Source organism: Lycorma delicatula, chromosome 7 (assembly GCF_047948215.1).
Source record: "Lycorma delicatula isolate Av1 chromosome 7, ASM4794821v1, whole genome shotgun sequence".
Lineage (NCBI taxonomy): Eukaryota > Metazoa > Arthropoda > Insecta > Hemiptera > Fulgoridae > Lycorma > Lycorma delicatula.
Window position 1 is genome coordinate 142,230,216 of NC_134461.1, and position 19,630 is coordinate 142,249,845.

Below are 19,630 nucleotides of genomic sequence, written 5' to 3' on the forward strand. Positions count from 1 at the left end.
CTGTAATATCTAGTTGCGCACCTCCCTTTTTGATTGCTTCGATTGCAATCAAAAGGGGAGGTGCCCAAAATCCAAACGATTTGGATTTTAGACTTTTTCTTATCTGCAGTAATAAGCTTTCACTGAGATCTTTTGAACGATATTTTGTAAGCGGTACTTATTTTCACTGGTTCCAGAGTTATAGCCAAATAAAATTTTAATTAATGAAATATTTGGTTCTTACAAGGGGAAGGCACTTCGGTTTGAATCAGACTTCATTTCCAACTTTTTTTTAACGTTTTTTTTTAAATTTAAATACATTGTTCTATTAATAAATTATTAACCTCTGATTGTAAAAAAAGTTTCACGATAAATAATAATTCAATAATAAAAAAATAAAAAATATGAAAAAATATCATTAGTTATTAATGAAATAAAATTTTATGTACTTTTTATTTTTAAAAAATGTGTGTATGTGTGTGTTATTAATTTAATAGGCGTAAAAGGAAGTCATGTGGTGTCCGCATCAGAATTTTATATTTATGTGGTTGTTTTTCTTCGTAGAATAATGACCTATAACCAAAACGTAAACACCGGAATGTACCAATTTCCAGAAGTACCAGTATCAATTTCTAGAATTAAATTTCTAATCTAACTTTCCTTACATCAATTTTCATCATTAAAATTTTTACACAAAAGGTAATCAATTTCGGACACCTAATAATGCCATTCTGAGGTGCCGCTCGCCCGGAAGGTTAGCTAGTTTTATTATATTAAAATATCATATAAAATGTTTCTTTTTTCTATATGTTATATAAAAGTGAAAAGTAGAGAACTCTTCAGACGTGTAGAATTTATTTAAAAATGTTATTTAACTTTAAAAGGGAAATTAAAAAGAAAGAAAAAAAACATTCTTTTGTATAAAAAGTTGTTTGAAAATGAGAATTAAATAAAATGTGTTTATACAAACAGGTTTATTGTAATGTTTAAAACAATTTAATAAAAGTAAATTTTATAATGAAACGGTAAAAACTGAGTTACATTCAAATTAGTAGGGTTGTCTAAATTACTATATTATCTACTTTAAGTTAGGTAAGAGAGAAGTGTATAAAACCAGAGTTATTACATTTAACTCGCTTAACTAATTCAATGGAAAAGAACAAAAGGATCAATACATTCTAAAAGAAAGTAATTTTATAGAACAAAAGACTATAAATTTTGAAAAGATATCTTATTTAACACCAAAAGTATTATTCAATTATTCTCTAATACAATAATGATTTTCCCTAACATTGTATAAATATATTGATTCTTTTAAAATTTACTTACATAACTCATTGTCCTGTTTGCACAAATTTACGTTGTTATTTCTTTTGTATAATTTTTTTCCACTTAGTAGTCACATTACAGCCTGTTCATCGTAATGAAGAACTATTGAATAAAAACTAATTACTACAGAATAATACGTTTAATGTTATACTCGTAATACGGAATAAAAAGTTATTAATTGTAAGCTTCAACAACATTTTAATTAATATCGCGTTCTCTTAAGATAAAATTCATTGTGATAATTTTTCTCATAAAATTAATCTTTAAATCTATCCACTAAACCTAAAAACCCATGTCAATTAATAACTTATAAAATCCTATATCGCTGTCGTATAAAAGATCACAACTAGAGAACTTCATTACTCAGCCATATTTTTATAAGATTTTAATCTTGACACAACACTTAAATTTTTGCGTATGTTAGGTATAATAACCAAATATTTGTAGATGATGAAGGTCACTTTCAAAAGTAGTATAGCCATATTTAAGTTAATCATTTAAGTTATTAATATGATAATAATTTATTATTTATCATGTGATTAATTTATTTTATAGAATAATTTTGAGGCTGAGCTGCTTAAAAATTCTGATATATGCTGTTGTGTGTGAGATGGTTACACGAATTAAAATTAAAATTTATAATTAAGCATTTAAGTTAATATTAGCGGTTAATCAATAATCTCACTCCAAATTCCAAGCTTTTAAGATATTGAGCAGCAAAGTAATTTCCTGGTTGCCTCTTTATTTCTTTTCTTTTTCCTGTTTGGTCTACAGGAATTACCGTCCAAGTATTACTTCAGAGGATGAATGAGGATGATATGTATGAGTGTAAATGAAGTATAGTCATGTACAGTCTCAGTTCGACGGTTCATGAGATGTGTGGTTAATTGAAACCCAACCACCAAAGAACACCGGCATCCACGATCTAGTATTCAAATTCGTATAAAAGTAACTGTCTTTTATAGGATTTGAACGTTCCAACTCTCGACTTCGAAATCAGCTGATTTGCGAAGACGCGTTCACCACTAGACCAACCCGCACAATATTCCTGTATACTTCACCATTTACTGTCTGTTCGAAGAATAATATGGATCCGACTATACGATGACGAGATATCGCACACCACACACCAATTTTTTCAGGATGCAAAGATTTGTCTTGTAAAGCGTTAGGATTTTCAACCGCCAAATTCGACAGTTGACTGTTCACATAACCATCGAGATGGATCCAAGCTTCATCAAAAAAAGAACCTTGCGTTTAAAAATTCGATTTCGTTATCATTTACGAGAAAACAACGGCAATATTGCAATCGCTTGTTTAAATCTGGAGGCTGAAGTTCTTGGACTAATCGTACGCGATACGGATTCAATTTCAATCTTTTAGCAGCTTTTTAAACAGTCGAATATGACAAACCGACTTGCGTGGAAAGTTTTCGTAAACTTTTCTGTGGAGAACTGAGCAATCTTGTTTTCACATTCTCTAAAACGTCATCTGTCAAGCGGTCGACCACTACGTTTTCGGTTGCAAACACTACCTGTGTCTCGAAATCGGTTTGCTAGCCGAGAAATTGACATTTTTTCTGCCGGAGAAACACCAATAAATTTAATTTGAAATGATTATTTTACACTCGCGTACGATTTCGTAGCAAAATTGTTGAAGAATGAAAACTCGTTGTTCTATGGTAAAAGAAATTCTGTTCGTAACACGACCGGAAACGGCACAAAAGTTTACACAGCTCAAGGAGAATCAACTCACACTGACAACTTCGTGTCACAAAAAAAATTCCCCGTTCTTAGAAAAAAATTACCAGACATTAACAATTGGGTAACAGGACTAAAAAATCACTCTATACAAAACATATATGACACTCAATAAATTAAATTTACTTCGTCAAGATAGTAATTCGCTGCCACGCCAAGGTCGCTGAACGTTATCAAGTACTTGTCCAACTATATTAAAGAGCTTGGAGCCTTAATTGGTTTCTCACAGCAGCGAGGTACGAGTCTTTTCCCTTAAAATAAACTACTGATGCCGGTTGAACAATGCAACGTTATCAAGAAATACCCACAAGGTCCGACAATGCGGCTCTCGCCACATTGACTCGTCGCTTGGTCATATAAATTCTGTATTTGGGGCATTGATGCCATTAAATTTTCAACTTAAAAGATCAAAGGGGCGAGGCTGTAGAGCAAGATCACCCTCAGTATCTCGAGATTTCGCCTAATTAAGGTCTTATTTTTCTTAGGCTTATTTGTTAACAATTAAAAAATTAATATTTGCATAAAAAAGCTTGTTTAAAAATCGCATCCCCACCCAAAAAAATGATCTAAACTAGCGGCTAAGTGGGTATACTGCGTCAATTTTCCGCCTGTCACCACAAGGAGCTCTAGTGTAGCACTGACGTACAGCTGTTGTAGAAAGATATCATATTTAAATAAAATGATAAATATTTTTAATTAAGTTGTGTGTGTAAGCCGTGCATCAGAAAAAAGCCGCGTGACTGTAAATTCCTACAACTGTGTTGTCAACTTTTTTTAATAGCATCTACGAACAATTTTCAGATATCTAATAAAAAGAGATATTATTTTTTACTTTCTAAAAATACCTATAAATTATTAGATATAGAATATAATTTTTAAACTATTTTGATACTCATCAAATTATTAAATATACTTTTATCAGTAATAAACTTTTATTATACGTAAAAGTAGTAGTTTTATGTATGTACATAATATTTACAAAATTAAACTTTCTTGTATTAAATACGCTTCACAATATTGCCTCCATTTCAGAAATATTGGTTGCATATAGACTCGTATCAATTTCTTATTACAACAAATTGCACTGGTTTTGTTTAATACCAAATTACATGAATATTATTAAATACCAATTGCACGTGTGTTCATTGAACACAAAGAGTTCAATTTTAAAAAAAATAAATTAAACTTCATTTTACACGAATACAAATGATTAGAAAACGTCTACGGCCGAATTGGTGGAATTCGTCCACAAATGTCTAAAAGTGAACGTCTGGTATGGTATGGTAATCGAATTTTTAGCCTATTTTCTTTTTCATGAGCAGACTACCAAGAGCAAAATATTCTTGAACATTTGGAAAACCAAAAATCTTTGAAAATTTTTTGAAATTTTCAAAGATTGAAATATGAAGGGTCTAATTTTCTAACAGGTTGGAGCCCCCTATTGTGAGGACTACTCTCAAAGACAGGTATCCAGGAAGTAAAAAAAAGATGGGATAAGATAAGAAGAAAAAATCTTACTTGGCCACTGCGAAGTCGCGATTACACGTCAATGAATTTCTTCTTTTGGGGCTACCTAAAGTCGTATACTAAGAAAACGTCCAATCAATTAACCCCCTCCGCTAAAGAATAACAGCAGCTGTGAAAGTGATTTCAGGAAACATGTTTACCAAAGTGTGAAATGAGATGGATTATCGGTTTGACATCTGCAGAACTGTAAACGATGTTCGTATCGAGTTATATTAAGAAGTATAAAAACCTTTAGACTTTGCACTTTTATGTAATAAAACCATACAGATGTTTTTTCTAACATTAATTATAAAAAAGATTCAAATTTTCTTATTTTTTAGAAAAAAAATAAGAAAACTCTAAGTAGTGTTTTACTTAAGATAATCATCCTACTTCGTGTGGTTAAGGATCAGTAAAAATATACATTAAAAAGAAATGGAAAGAAAATTTCAAAGGATGAAATTTAAAAGAACTGTTACTGGATGAGCGATAAACGTATAAGGAAATAAATAAGAATTAAAAACTAGTTAAAAGAAAAAACACTGCAATATTTTAAAAATATCTGAGCCAAATTCTGTATGTATTTTTCAAACGGGAGCTGTCAAGAACTCTAATATTTCCTTCATCGGTCCCTGGTTCGAATCCCGGTCAGGCATGTCATTTTCACACACGCTACAAATCATTCATCTTAACCTCTGAAGCATACCTAACGGTGGACCCGGAGGTTAAAAGAAAAAGAAAAAGTGATGCAATCCATTGTCATATTACGAGTATTTATGATTTTTTTCTTATTTCATTGTAAAAAAAAATGTATACATTCAGTGATGGAACATACAGAAGTAAATATATAAATGACCGAGATAAATCTTGTGAGATAAAACAACTGTTAGTTGTAGGAAACATGAATCATTAAAATAGTATACTAAAGTGTAAGTATATAGAGTAGTAGAAGTTTAATAGTTTCATTCATTAAGAGGTATTCTACGAGATAAGACAAAGTTCTACAACATTATTTTGTTTAATAAATTAAACAAATTAAGTTGCATAATAGGAGTCAAATATAATTATTAAAAAATTAAATTGTGATTCTACTGTTTTTTCCAAAAACATAATACGTAATATCTGTGTTTCTACAGAGCACAGTTTTTTTTATATATTATTTAATTAAAATCATTTTAATATATTAGAATTATTTATCATAGAGTTCATCATAAACAGAAAGCGCTATGGAAGTATTAAACAACGAAAAAAAAGTGAAAAAAAAAAAATATTTCGGTCGTTCAGAAGTTACAAACGAAAAACAAAACAGACTGACCGGTAATGAATTAACTAAAAAAAGAAAAAAAAAGAGTAAAGGATGGCTGTAAGGCAGTGACTGAATAAATTAAGGAAGATTGGGGGTAAATTATTGAAACTACGAGTAAAACGTATTTAAAGAAAGAGAGATTGAGAGAGTAAAGATAAAGATAAGTGCTTTGAAGAAAGAAGCAAGCACGTATATGTATGATTTATAAAATCGTTTATTTAAAAAAAACTAGATAAAAGGAAAAACAAAGAAAACGTTTGTTTATGTCGTGTATAATGAAATTTATCTATTTTACAACATATCTAGAGAATTTATTTAATATTTTATCTGAAAAAATAAAGTAAAAACAAAGTAAGATGAAAGAATTAAACTTGTACTTTAAAGTAAAAAAAATATTTAAGTCCCATAAATACAGATTAATGTAGTCTTTATTCGACTTATTTTTTCATACTTCTACCAAGAAAAATTGATGAATATTCAGTGATTCACTGGATGGAGTGTGAACTGATTACAAAGATTTAAAATTTGCATTTACAATTCAGTCAGAGTCTTTTTTCGTCTAGCAACATCGTATAAGCTGTTTTACACATTTCGCACAGTATTTTTAAATCTCAGTTGACAACAGAGATTTCCACTTTTTTTGTTTGTTAACACACCTAGCCAGCTTAACAGGCAAGCGAGCGAGCAAGTTGTAATTGTATTATATTTTATTTTTAAAGAGCAAAAGAACAAATAAAGTTGTTAAAATCATTCTACCCTTTATCTATGCAAAATTTTATTATTTGTCAAACAATTTTTGAAAAAAAAGCAGTTTTTCAAACAGTTTTAACTGTTACGTTCTTTTAATATAGTTAAAAGTTAAGAGATAATTAACTTACTCTATGAAAACAATGTTCTTTCTACGTTTTTTTTTTTAAATCGCACTGAAAATAAAGAATATTTATTATTTTCCAGTTAGTTTTATTTTAGCACCGTTTTAAATAAATGTACAAATAATTTAACAGATTATAACTATTTTAATGTTACGGATAGAATTTTTCTATTCATAATTATATATATGTAATAATAATATATTATATATAATTATTATATAAATAATTATTTGAAATTTAAAGATAGGAAAACATAATTTAAAAAAAAAAAATTATTCCTTGCGTGTACGTTACAATTTGTTAAGTAATGAACAATTTGTTAATGGTTAGTTAGTTATGTGTCCAACTCTGGGGAGGGTAAGAAATGATGCACTCAAAAAAAAAAAAAAATAATGAACACGGATCAATGATATGAGGATGTGATCGTATGATATATAAATGAGGTGTGTCTTGTACAGACTTAGCCCGACCATTTTCGAGACTTGTGGTTAATTGAACCACAACCACTAAAATTTTGATTAATAAATAATTTATTAGATAATTGTTTTTTATTTTATATTAAAATATTAAATGAAAAAAAATTGTATATATAAAGTTTTAATTAAATAATAAATTTATTTTTTTATATAACATTTAAACTTTTTTTACTGGAAGTTTTCTGTTTATCTTACAAATTAGTCTTTAAATTAGCGAAAATGTTTAAAAAATACCATTTTCTTAGAATATAAAAAAAAAGGAATCATCATCTTAGTTTTTTCTCTTTACATATCAAACTTTAAAGAGAATATATAAATAACCTGTTCGTATCAATTCGAAATTGAATTTTTGCGATGAACTGCAAAAAAGACCGCCACTTTTGTGAGGTAAAAGAGATCGTAATAAGAAACATAACGGAATATACTTTCTTTGGAGTTTGTAAAAGAAAAAGAAATGTTTCTTCCATTTTTTGAAACTGTCTCGAATCAAAATAACAAATTTATTATCTATCTAAAATTTTATTTTTTAATATTTATATATTATAATCTTATGATACGGTTAGATAAAACTTGTTTTTAAATCATATAAATTGTAATTTAATAACATATTAATATTTATGTTGTTTGTGTAATCATACAGAATACACGCATATGTTATGTAAGTACATTGTAAAAGAGTGCTGATAGAAATGATGCGTCAAGAGTTTACATACACGCGCCCGCTCGCGCTCGCGCACAGACATACACATACAAATCCAAACAACATACACATAACTTATATTCAAAAATCCTACGCTCGCCAATGATGTCAAATAAATATGCTGTATGAAGGAAATGAGATTTCTGAAAAGAAACTTCCAATCTTTCCGCTATACGGTGAATTGAAGGTATACGCATGTTTATTCAAAAATACAATCGTTTTTACTTATTTTCATATTTCAGTAACATATATAAAAGCAATAAATATGAAAATCTATACAATTCATAAAATATTTTAACTTAATTTTAAGACGTTGCATTGTATTAAAAATTATTAAATTTATTTAAAAAAAATATATATTTATATATATACACACACACACACACACATATATATATATATATATATATATATATATATATATTTAAAACGTCTTCACAGATTTTCAGCCTGTAATTCACATTTTACAATTTTATTATATAACTAGAATCCCTGTCGCGGCTTCACCCACGCTATATGATTACTTGCGTTTCCAGTTGCAGTTAGGGGATGTTTAGCCGGTCAGGGCTCGCTTCGCTCGCTCTTTCCTCTTAGCCAGGAGGGCTCTGCCCCTATGTTCTTCAAACTCATGCTAGAGAGGATAAAAATGATAAATAAAAATTAAAGTCTGTTCAATTTATAAAAACGATTACTGTATTGTAATTTCTTCAGATAAACAGTTTGGTAAGTACAGGACCCACTAACTTGTTTATAGATTTCCCGTCGCGGCTTCGCCGGCGAAATACATATCAGAATTACAAAACTTACCATCACATTACCAGATCTCGTAATGACTGATTCTATAGTGGTAGCATAACACGGCTAAAATGTAAAAAAACATTATGTTTTTTTACCCCTTAAAATATAAAAATAAAAAAAAAACTCGAAAACGGTTTTTAGGTATTTATCTGAAGAATATTTGCAAGCCCAGGAGGAGTGAATATCTCGTTTTGTGTAGTCGGAAATGGGAAAATTTGCAATCATTATTCGATATATTTTTACCTTTCTAAGGTATTTTTACCCTTCCAAGGTCGAATTTAAAAAAAAAAATCTATAATTTAATTTTAAGTTATTCACATTAAGATTATGCTCATAAAAAATGAAGTTGATATCTTAATTTGTTACCGAGAAATTAAAAGAATAGCCGGTTTAGAAAAAAAAATCCAAAATCATTTAAAACTAGAAATTAAAAAAAAAATTAGTAAATGGTTTTTTAGATATTCACATGAAGACTGTACACAACAAAAATTAAGTTGATATATTCATTTTTTACCTAGAAATTCCAAAAAAATTAATTTCATTGGTACAAAATTTGAACACTTTAAACTTGGAGTTTCAAAAAACCCCTTTCTTATTGTGCACGTTTACCGCAAGAAGAACGTGTATAAAAATTTCATCAATTTATCTTCAGTAGGTCTTGCTGGGAAATGAATCACTAACAACATGTAATTTTATATAATTATATAGACTAGCCGACCCATCGCGGCTTACGCGGTATACGGTTACTTGCGTTTCCCGTCGCAGTCAAGGGATGTTTAACGGTTCAGGGCTCCTTTCACTCGCCCTTTCCTTCTAGTCAGGGGCTTTATCCCCCTGGATTCCCTTGTGCTCATTAAATTCATGCATGAGAATAATAATTGTCAATAAAATTTAATGCTTATTCAATTTATAAAAACTATCACAGCATTGTAATTTCTTCAGGGCAACAATTTGGTCGGTCCAGGACCCGACATTTTTAGTGACCTAAAATGTGGGTTTCAGAACAATCGACTTCCATCTTAAAAATATTAGTTGTAAATTGGTAAATTATTTACCAGTTAGTACGGGTAAAACTGTATTTTGTTCGGTTCTTACCGTTACTCGACAAACACCACTAGAAGGTGGCGACCACCTCGTAGCAGACCGTACTTCATTTCTTATTTAAAAAAATTTAATCTCTTTTATTTTACATTTTTTCGTTAATTAATTGGAGGTAAGTTCAGCCAGTCGTGTTTGCAATTACAGTAAACAGTGGTTGTGTTGGTTGAGCCGCCATTTTGGGATGTTAAAAAATCCTAATTTTGATACTATCTTGCCGAAATGTAAAAAACAGTTAATTGTAAATAAATATTTAAAAACTAAAAGTTATTTATTAAAATTAATTTTGAAAAAAAGAATCTTTGATAAATCAAAAACTAAAATAAATTTTTATTTTCCAATTTTTTGAGCAGTATCATAATTTAACTTAAGAATTAATATTTTTAGACTTCAAATTTTATTTGAAAAGAAACATTTAAAAAAGTGTCTTTTATTTTAAGAAAATAGTAAATAGTTTAAAAAATATTAAACCACAATTTTAATTGTAAAATTTGAAAATATAAAAAAAGTGATGTTCGTTTTGATATACCACAAATGATTCAAGAAATTAAAAATGATAATTTTAGGGAACGAATCTAAGAATTGCAGTTGCCTGAATATTTTTATTCTTTTGTTAATCAAGATATATCTTTTTTAAATTTTATTTTTCCAAATCCCTTGATTTCGTTTATTATTATTTTTCGAGTTTCATCTCCACGTTGTTCATTTAATATCTCTTCAAATGTAATAAAAAACCTTTTTTCTCTAATTTATAATGCAAACTTTTCCTTTTATTATACAACTAGCTTCTACTTTGTAGTTACTGTTATCAATGAATAAATTTATAAACCTTTATTTCCCTTGTACAAAATATGACGTAAAAAAATTATAATATACAGTTAGAAAATGTAATACCTGGAAAGGATAATCTGTGCGTAGGTACTTCATATAATATTTGTAAAAAGAAAACATTATAATTAAAATTATTTTTAAAAATTATAAAGTCTGAATTTTGTGCCGGTTTTCGCTTACTAATATAGAAATTATTATTAATTCAATTATCAAAGGAAGTTGAATGTGAAGAACATAGAGATAAATAACTAATTACCCAAATTTCATACTAAGGCAGTTTAGGAGTAAAAAAATTAAATTTAAGAGGTTTTAAAAGCTTTATTTAAGGAGGGATGCACTCTTTTTATTTCAGAAAAATGAATCTGTTGCTGATTACATGTTGTTTATTTCCTTTTTTTTAATTTCTGGCGCAGCTAATTTTAAATATAAATAGTGAAAATAACGTGTAAAGACTACAATTTTATATAGAATTAGTATCAAAGTAATGAAATCAAATTCAAAGAAAGGAATAAAATAAAATTAAACTTCTTAAGGTATATAAAAAATCTGATCTTCCTTATAACCTCATTATAAAGGAACCTTCCTCCTCTTAAAGAAGGTTCTTTCTGAACCTTCCTCATAACTGAGAACTAAAAATATCAAATAATAAAACAAAAAATTCAATAAAGAAAAAATGTAAATGATATAAAGAAAATTTTTTGAAAGAACAGACGATTTTTAGAACAATAACCAGGAGATTCCTTTGAACAATCTGCTGAACTGAGAGAATTTTTTATCCCTGTTATTCTATTGATAAAAACATTGCAATAACGTAATAGAATCTATAAAAAAAAACTTTGTTCAACTTGGAGGTAAAAATTACGAAAAGGTTTTACTTATAGTTTACTAAATATGTTTTGTTTTAAAGCTATATTTTTTCTATTTACCCGTTTTTTTTTTTTACCTAAGTCTTATATTTAATTATAATATTTTTACATTTTAAAAATATTTGTACAATTTTTTTCATATAACTTTCGTCTTATCTTTCTTGGTAAATATACAGATAAGTAATAAAATAAGATTTAAATAGCGGCAAAATTATGTAATCTAATTTCTTGTCGGTGAACTTAAAATTGAATCGGTTAAATCCAATCAAACGAAATTGAGAAATAAAAATTGTTAGAAACGTTCTTAGTGAAATTTTCCAAGATTTTCATACAGAAAAAAATATAATTTCTCCTTTATATTACAGATCGATAGTTTTTTTCCTATTTTCTTAATTATTTATACTTTTTATACTTATCTAAATTAAAATTAAAAATTAATTTATTAAATCAGAAAAACCTATAAAAATTCGAACAATTTAAAACATTATTTAGGTCTTTCAGCACGTGAAAATAACGTTAAAAATGCCATCCACACCCGCACATACGCACGCACGCACACACGCACGTGCAAGGGTCATGCAAAAACTCGTTTTTGTTTTATGCGCATCATAATCTACATTTTTTAAAGTTATTTTTCCATATAACTTCTAATTTCAAATCCATTTGTCAAATCGCGGCACTAGTTTTTGTATACCGTCATCAGAGAAGTCTGTCATTAGTCCGTTAAGCCTCTTACGAACAGTTTGTCTTGACGTCTTCATCATTTTCATAGCGGTTTCCGCCAAGAAACTCCTTCAATTTTGTAAACAGATGGAACCTGCTTGGAGCAAGATCTGGACTATACGGCGGATGATCAAAATTATCCCATACGAATCCTTTGAGAAGTTTATAAATTTTTACGGCAAGGGGACGTGCATTGTCATGAAGCAAACACATTCCACAAGTCTAAAGACCGTGCCGAAAACTTTGAATTTTCATAAAAATTGTTGAGAGTGAAGATTCAAGCATGCGGTATGCAAAAGATTCTTACTTCTGGACGATCATAATATTATTTCTAATGTGAAATAATATTATTTCAAACACGAAATTAGTAGCTAAACTAGAAAAACCTTTTTAAATTCAAAAAATAACATAATTACTAAATTTTACTTTTTTAAATTATTTTTTTACTTTCTTAATTAGTAGGTATAAAAAAAATATTTTAGTTATTTTGTGAAAATATTTTGTCATTTCTTATTCTTAATATGTATATTGCAGTCGGTTTAACTTTGGAACAATATGTAATTCTACGGCCCAATGAAATGAGGAAGACATGTATGATAAGTAAATGAGGTATTCTTGTATAGAATCAGGCTGATTATTCCTGAGATGTACGGTTAATTGAACCCCAGCCATTTGTATCCACTGGCCAGTATTCAAATCCGTGTATAAAAGTAGCTTGCCTTTACTAGGATTTGAACCACAGAACCTTTGACTTCAAAACTTGGCTGATAAACAACAATTATTGACGGCCCATTTTACCAATAGACCGATCCGGTGGGGTGTAAAAAAATAATATTATTATAGATATTTTATTTTATTATAAAATTTTGTTTAGTTATCAAATCAGTTATGTTCACAAATTTTTACCTTGATATTTTAAATATTTTTGTTAAAATGCTAAAACTTTTTGAATACTTTTTCTATTTTATTTTAACATAACGATCGAGATCCGGTTGCTGGAGAAGGGCCATGGAACGGCATAGATGGACCCGGTGTCCCTGGCCTTAGCGGTTAAAGGCAGTGGCAAGTTGAAAATAAGGAAAAGATCCCGAACCGGTGAGCCGACCTGCCATGCCAGATGTACTGCCGGAAAGGGGGGTGGCTCATTAGTCGCAAGTACACTTCCCTGGGCTGAGTAATACTTGATTTTTGAGTCGGCCCAGGGAGCAGGAGAACAAACATACAAAAAATATTGTTTAATTTTATCTTATTTGTATTCTTTTTGTTACAGATTAAAGAAAATGCAGTTCTCAAATTTTATGCAATTCCTTCTCATCATTATAATGGCGTCAGGTTAGAAATCAGTAGAATATTAATATTTATTATTGTTATATTAATATAATTTATAAATTCTTTATTATATACATAATTACTGTTAAATATAATACATACGAGTGTAATACAATGTGTACATCGTTTTAGATCTTGATATATGACTAAACGTCTCGTTTTATATTCCTTTTTACAATATTTACATGAACATATTCATTCGTATATCATAAACATTATATATAAATATATATATATATTTATAAAGCATATATAAATAAGTAAAAATATATCCGAGTTCTATAAAAGTTTGTTAAAAAAAGTTAATCTTTTACATATTAAACAGTACTTCGTTATTAAAACATAATAGTTTTTATCACACTGAAAACTAACATTTTCATTTTAACAGTTAACTTAAAACATAACCAAAAAAAACCTGAATTATTAAAAACGTCATTAAAAGCGCTTTTGATAGGGTCGTGTCCTATTAAAATTCTCTAAAATAAACCTCATCATTCTACGTTCTATTAAAATAAACGTCAACGTAAAATATTGAACAGAAAAATTTAGGAAGTAAAAGGATGTGTTACATAGGGTAAATACGTTCCTTCATTATTTGTACAGTGAAGCAGAGTAACAAATATCATTCCTATTAGTCGATGTGTTTTTGAATTTATTTCTTATAAAATGAACTAAAAAATGCTTCGAACCGGTATCCAATTGGGAAACAATTAAGCTTTAATCGTTCTCTTCACTGAAGTTAAAGAAATTGAAGAGTATAGTATAGTAAATTGAAGTATAGTATATGATTTACAAATTCATCGAATAGTTTATATAACAGATTAGAAATGAATATCTATACGGGGAAAAACAAAATAAATGGCACTTGGTGGTGATGGAGATGATATCTTATATGTTGTCAGAAAATTAAAAAAATGGTCAAATAGTAAAAATAGTTTGATGTTATCACAGTTTCAGATGGATCGTTTAAACGTAATATTTCAAATAAAGTTTTTAATATAAGAACACTAAAATTTTTGTTAGAACACTAAAATGTTAAATTTTGTTCTACTGGAATGAAAAGTATTTTTGGAAGTAAGATTTGTTTGTATCTTTGAATGTTTTATATGTCCACACAGAATAGTGTGATATATAATAAAATAATCTGAACTTCATCACATAAAATGAAAAAAAAAAAAAAAAACAAACGATACGTATCGGTTATCTACCCGTCACGTACAATAGTTGTTTAAATTAGTGTTTTAATCAAACTGCCCGCTAGTCTAGTACTATAATCCATTACAACTTAACTTAATATGAAAATCACTTATTCATTGCACCTTTACTTTATTGTCTTCATAACGCTCTAGCCCTAACAGAGAACGTCATGTTATGATCGTTTGGACATACGCGATGTTTTGGTAGACCCCAGCCTCAATAAAGAACTGCACGGCAATTCTTTTCTGTATTTGGTAATTGCCAAATGTTCATTCGTACAATGTAAATTAGAAGCAAAAAACTCCGAACCGATCTAATTGAAGTAAAATACTAACTAGAAAAAAAAAGGAAATATTCAAAAGTATAATCAGTCGAATATCAGTCAAGAATATCAGTTGAATGATAAGCACTACTATTAATACTTATAAAATTTATCAAATCGTAATAATTGTCTCACTAATTTTATAATATAATGACATTTAAGTAAATAATACGTAGCTAACATGTAAAGTGATTACTACTTACTGTTTAAACCCATTGGAACGGAAAAATATGTGGCTGATAGATAGATAACTGCTAAGAACCAAAAAAAAGATTTACTCTATGAAGACAGCATTTTTTTGTACAAGAGAATGTTTTATGTTATAATTATGGGTATCGTTACAAACTATGTATTTGAAAAAGAATCGGTGTAAGGAATTAGTATTGGACCGAATTTAAAAACGGCAGATAGCTTGGATTTTAATCTCTCACGAATACAAATAAAACTCCAAATGAGGCTTGAGAATGGATTTCTACTTACGTAGAAAACGTGGAAGACCGATAAAGATATGAAATTATATATTATTCTAGCCCTGGGTAGGAAAGGTCTATGTAATAAAGATGAAAATCATAGGTTAATAAATTTCATTTATTTTTATTTATGTTTTATAAGAATTTATGCGATCGGTGCAGTTAAATTATTTTCATCGTAGTCAAGGGAGCGATTTCAGTTAAAGAAATTTGAAATTTAGTGACCGGTAAGTAGTTTACGAATTTGTATCCCAAATAAATAAATATTTATCTAATTAAAACCATGAATATTAACGGTTAAAAATTTTAAACAGGCTTATTCTAAATATAATAAAGATTATGTCTGTTGGAAATAATGAAACAAATAAACAAAAATATACAAAGAAGTTTTGATTAATCGCATATGGTAAAAGTAAATAAAAATTTATCATATGTATATCTATAATTTAATTAATTATATTTAAAAGCATAAAAATTCATTGCAAAAACTTCTTTATAATGAGACATCAATTTAACATAAATATTATTAGGTCTTTATGAAAACTGGCAGTTCTTTTGCCGACCTTTGAAAACAAAAAGCTCCTGCAGCGTTTTCGTTGGGAAGTGTTTCATCACCCGCCATACAGCCCGGACTTGGTTCCATCCGATTTTCATCTCTTTGCTTACATGAAACGCTGGCTAGGAGGACAACATTTTGGCACAGACATCGAGTTGCAGACCAGCGTAGAAACATGGCTGAAAACACAGGCGGCTCCGTTCTATGACGAGGGTATTGGAAAGTTAGTACCACGCTACGACAAATGTCTAAATCGGAGTGGCGACTATGAAGAGAAATAGCGTAACTATGTATGTACTTGTTACAAATAACAAATTTTTTATTTTCACTGTGGTTTTAATTTCGTGACCGATCATCGGACCTTGAAAAAAAAATAACCCCCGTATTATTATTAGAACTGGCTGAATCTTTCCCTGTTAACTACTAAGACACTAAGACAATTCTGTTCTAGAATTAAATCTTGATTTTTATTAATTAAACCTCATTCTTGAGTTGGATTTGTTGAATTCAGCACAAAATAGGTAAAATCTACTGTTTCTAGAATCACTGGTATTAATTATTCTTTGGTGTTCTATATATATATATATATATATACGTGTGTGTGTGTGTGTGTGTGTATGTGTATGGGCGAGTGCGCACTAAAAACCAAGAAAATCATAGGTTAATAAATTTCATTTATTTTTATTTATGTTTTATAAGAATTTATGCGTTCGGCGCATTTAAATTATTTTCATCGTAGTCAAGGGAACGATTTCAGTAAATGGATACTGTATTTTAAATAATAAAAATGATCGAAAGTAAAATATATTTTTTTTTAATAACCCAAACTCATTTTAATGGAATATTAGTTTATGTAATATTTCGTTTAATGGATTAAAATATAAGTCTGAAACGAACATTATAGATAATAACGATCGAATATCGTTAAATCCTCTTACACGAATAAACTTCTTCTTTTGGAAATAAAATTATATTGTTTTCTAAATTTTTAATAATTTTGTTCGAATAGCTAATGTACGTAGTATTATAAAATAATTGTCGTTGTAAATATTTTTTGGAATGTGGGTTTAGGGAAGTTAGAAAGAAAAATATCAATAATTCCAGGATAGATATCGAACGACATCTTCAATAATTATATTCATATTAACAGGTTATTTACAGGAATTTGGTTCTTTAAAACCAAATGCCAGATAGAACTTACAATAAAAGCTACACCGTAAAGGAAGTGATGACGCAGGCAAGATGTTGTCACGTGTTATTAATATATACATTTAAATATATTATGTAGTCAAAATACGGAGTACTCGAAAATTAGTACTTGAAATACGGAGTACTGTACGAAGTACTCGAAATTAACTAAATCATAATGAAAAGTATGCTTTGAAAAGTACGGTTACACCCATATATACATATATATATATATATATATATATATATAAATGAAAAATACATAAATTTACTTACATACGCAATGATTGATTTACTCTTCAACAATATTTTCAGTATTAGAACGATGATGCACTAAAAGTACAACTGGAAAAAATGTGTAGTAGTTAACATGAATATTTACACGTACACCGTATAACAATTATAGATGTATTAGATCAAAACATAGCTAAGCACAAACCCTTGCCAACTGACTGTTTCTCTCTTTCTGTCTCGCTCGGATAAATTCGGCTTCCCCGATTTCACCCGAATGAGCAATTCACCTCGGAGCCTGACAGCAGATCATACTCACTACCCTCATTAGACTGTCTACTGCGTTCGGCTAAATTCGTATTGCCCGAGTTTATATGAACGAGTATTTTACTTCCGAGCCTGATCAGATCAGACTTTTTCAATACCCATCAAAAGTGCACGGCATATCTAAAGAAGTTTCCACTACAAAAATTTAATTTTTACCCGAATAACATTTTGTTTTTAAATGAAATAAGTATGAAATAAATTTTTTGCAACAATAGTTGGATACATATTGCTTCTTTATCAATCGATATTATTTATTTTTTATTATAGTTAGTCAAATATTTACGAAAGTATGCATAAGATATATTTTGTTTAAAAAAAAAATGGAAATAAAAGCCGTTTTATATTTTTTAAATGTATTTCATCGGTTGGCAATTAAATCAGATAGTTTGGCAAAGGATATTGAGAGACTAAACATGTTAAAAATTCTCACAAATGCAGTTTATTTAGTCTTAATATTATTATATTTATAAAATAAGTAAATATATTTTTGTGATTTATTTACAAAATAAGCCATAAAAAATAATTTTGATTCTATTACGTCATTTAAAATAATTAACGGAAATTAAAAAGTTGTTATGGTAGTGAGATTTAAATTAATAAAATATCAATAATAAGAAGGATTATTTACTTATTTTACAGAGGAAATTAGCTTGTACTTTTATCAGTGAGTAATGGCGCTGTACAATAATTTCAACCGCGGAGTCGGTTGTGTAAACCGTATACATTAAGTAATACCGGATAACCTATTATTAATAATCACTTCCTTTATTTACTTTCAAAATTTACACTTCATTTATTAAACATTGCAATGAGTTACAATAGTTATGTTCATATTTATCACGTTTTAAATATATATTAAATATGTCTAGCTAGAACAATAAAAATTTAGTGCTGTTGCTGCTAATACATCTTGAAGTAAAGTAAAATTCATATAATTAATTCTAACAATAATTAAGATCAGCTGATTCATTAACAAATAAGAAGAAACAAGAGGATGACAGGAGATGTTTACGTTAAGCAAGAGTATAAAGTAAAACAAATGTATCTAAACAGGTACCTTGTTTCCTATTCAAAATAAACTCATTGAACAGCTTTTCTTATTTAACCGCCGAACGGAACACTCGGATTTATGTTAAAAATCAGAATGAGCTCGTGAAGCACTCTTCGTTTGTAGATTCAACTGTTATAGCACATTCACTTCGAATGTATCATATACATTCTCCACTCGGAACGGAACAGAAGGATGTTATATATTTATATTAGCCCCAATTTATTGCAGATCCTGGATCTCAATCGCTTCTTGCTAGTTATTCCTTTTTATCAGGCAAGTAATAATCGTTAATAGCGGTTTTAAGATGAACAGAGTTTGGGATTGCGTTCTTATCCTTTGTAAATCGTTTTTGTGAAAAGTATTTTTTACTTGATTATCTCTTGGGAGATTAGCATGATATTTTCTTCTTTTTCCCAATGTTATTCCTCTTCATTCCATCCGTTTAAGGCTTTTTCGTTCCAGAGCCTTTCGGGTTAGCAGAAATCCGCCTTACGGGTTCCTAGTTTTGTGGTGGGTTCAATGCATTCTCTTCGCGGAGGTAGTCGCATATGGTGTCTGTAGGCGGTTGCTTTAATAGTTATTGTAAGATGAAGGAAGGATAGGGAATCTAGGTTGTGGGGGATTCTTCTTCCTTATCTTTTTCTTACAGTCTAGGCTGGTCTAAATTCGTTGGAACAGTCTTCTTGCTCTCGTGTCTTTTTTCTAACGCTAACCG

General features: G+C 28.9%; 1 protein-coding gene across 1 annotated transcript in view; it reads left to right on the top strand.

The window, feature by feature from the left end:
* Window positions 1-19,630, top strand: part of LOC142328123 (cell adhesion molecule 1-like) — a 615,871-nt gene that overhangs the window by 153,551 nt on the left and 442,690 nt on the right. The window contains exon 2 of the mRNA XM_075371644.1: window positions 13,515-13,576. Within this exon, the coding sequence (XP_075227759.1) occupies window positions 13,525-13,576 (52 nt within the window). The 5' untranslated portion in view covers window positions 13,515-13,524. The remainder of the gene's footprint in view (window positions 1-13,514; window positions 13,577-19,630) is intronic.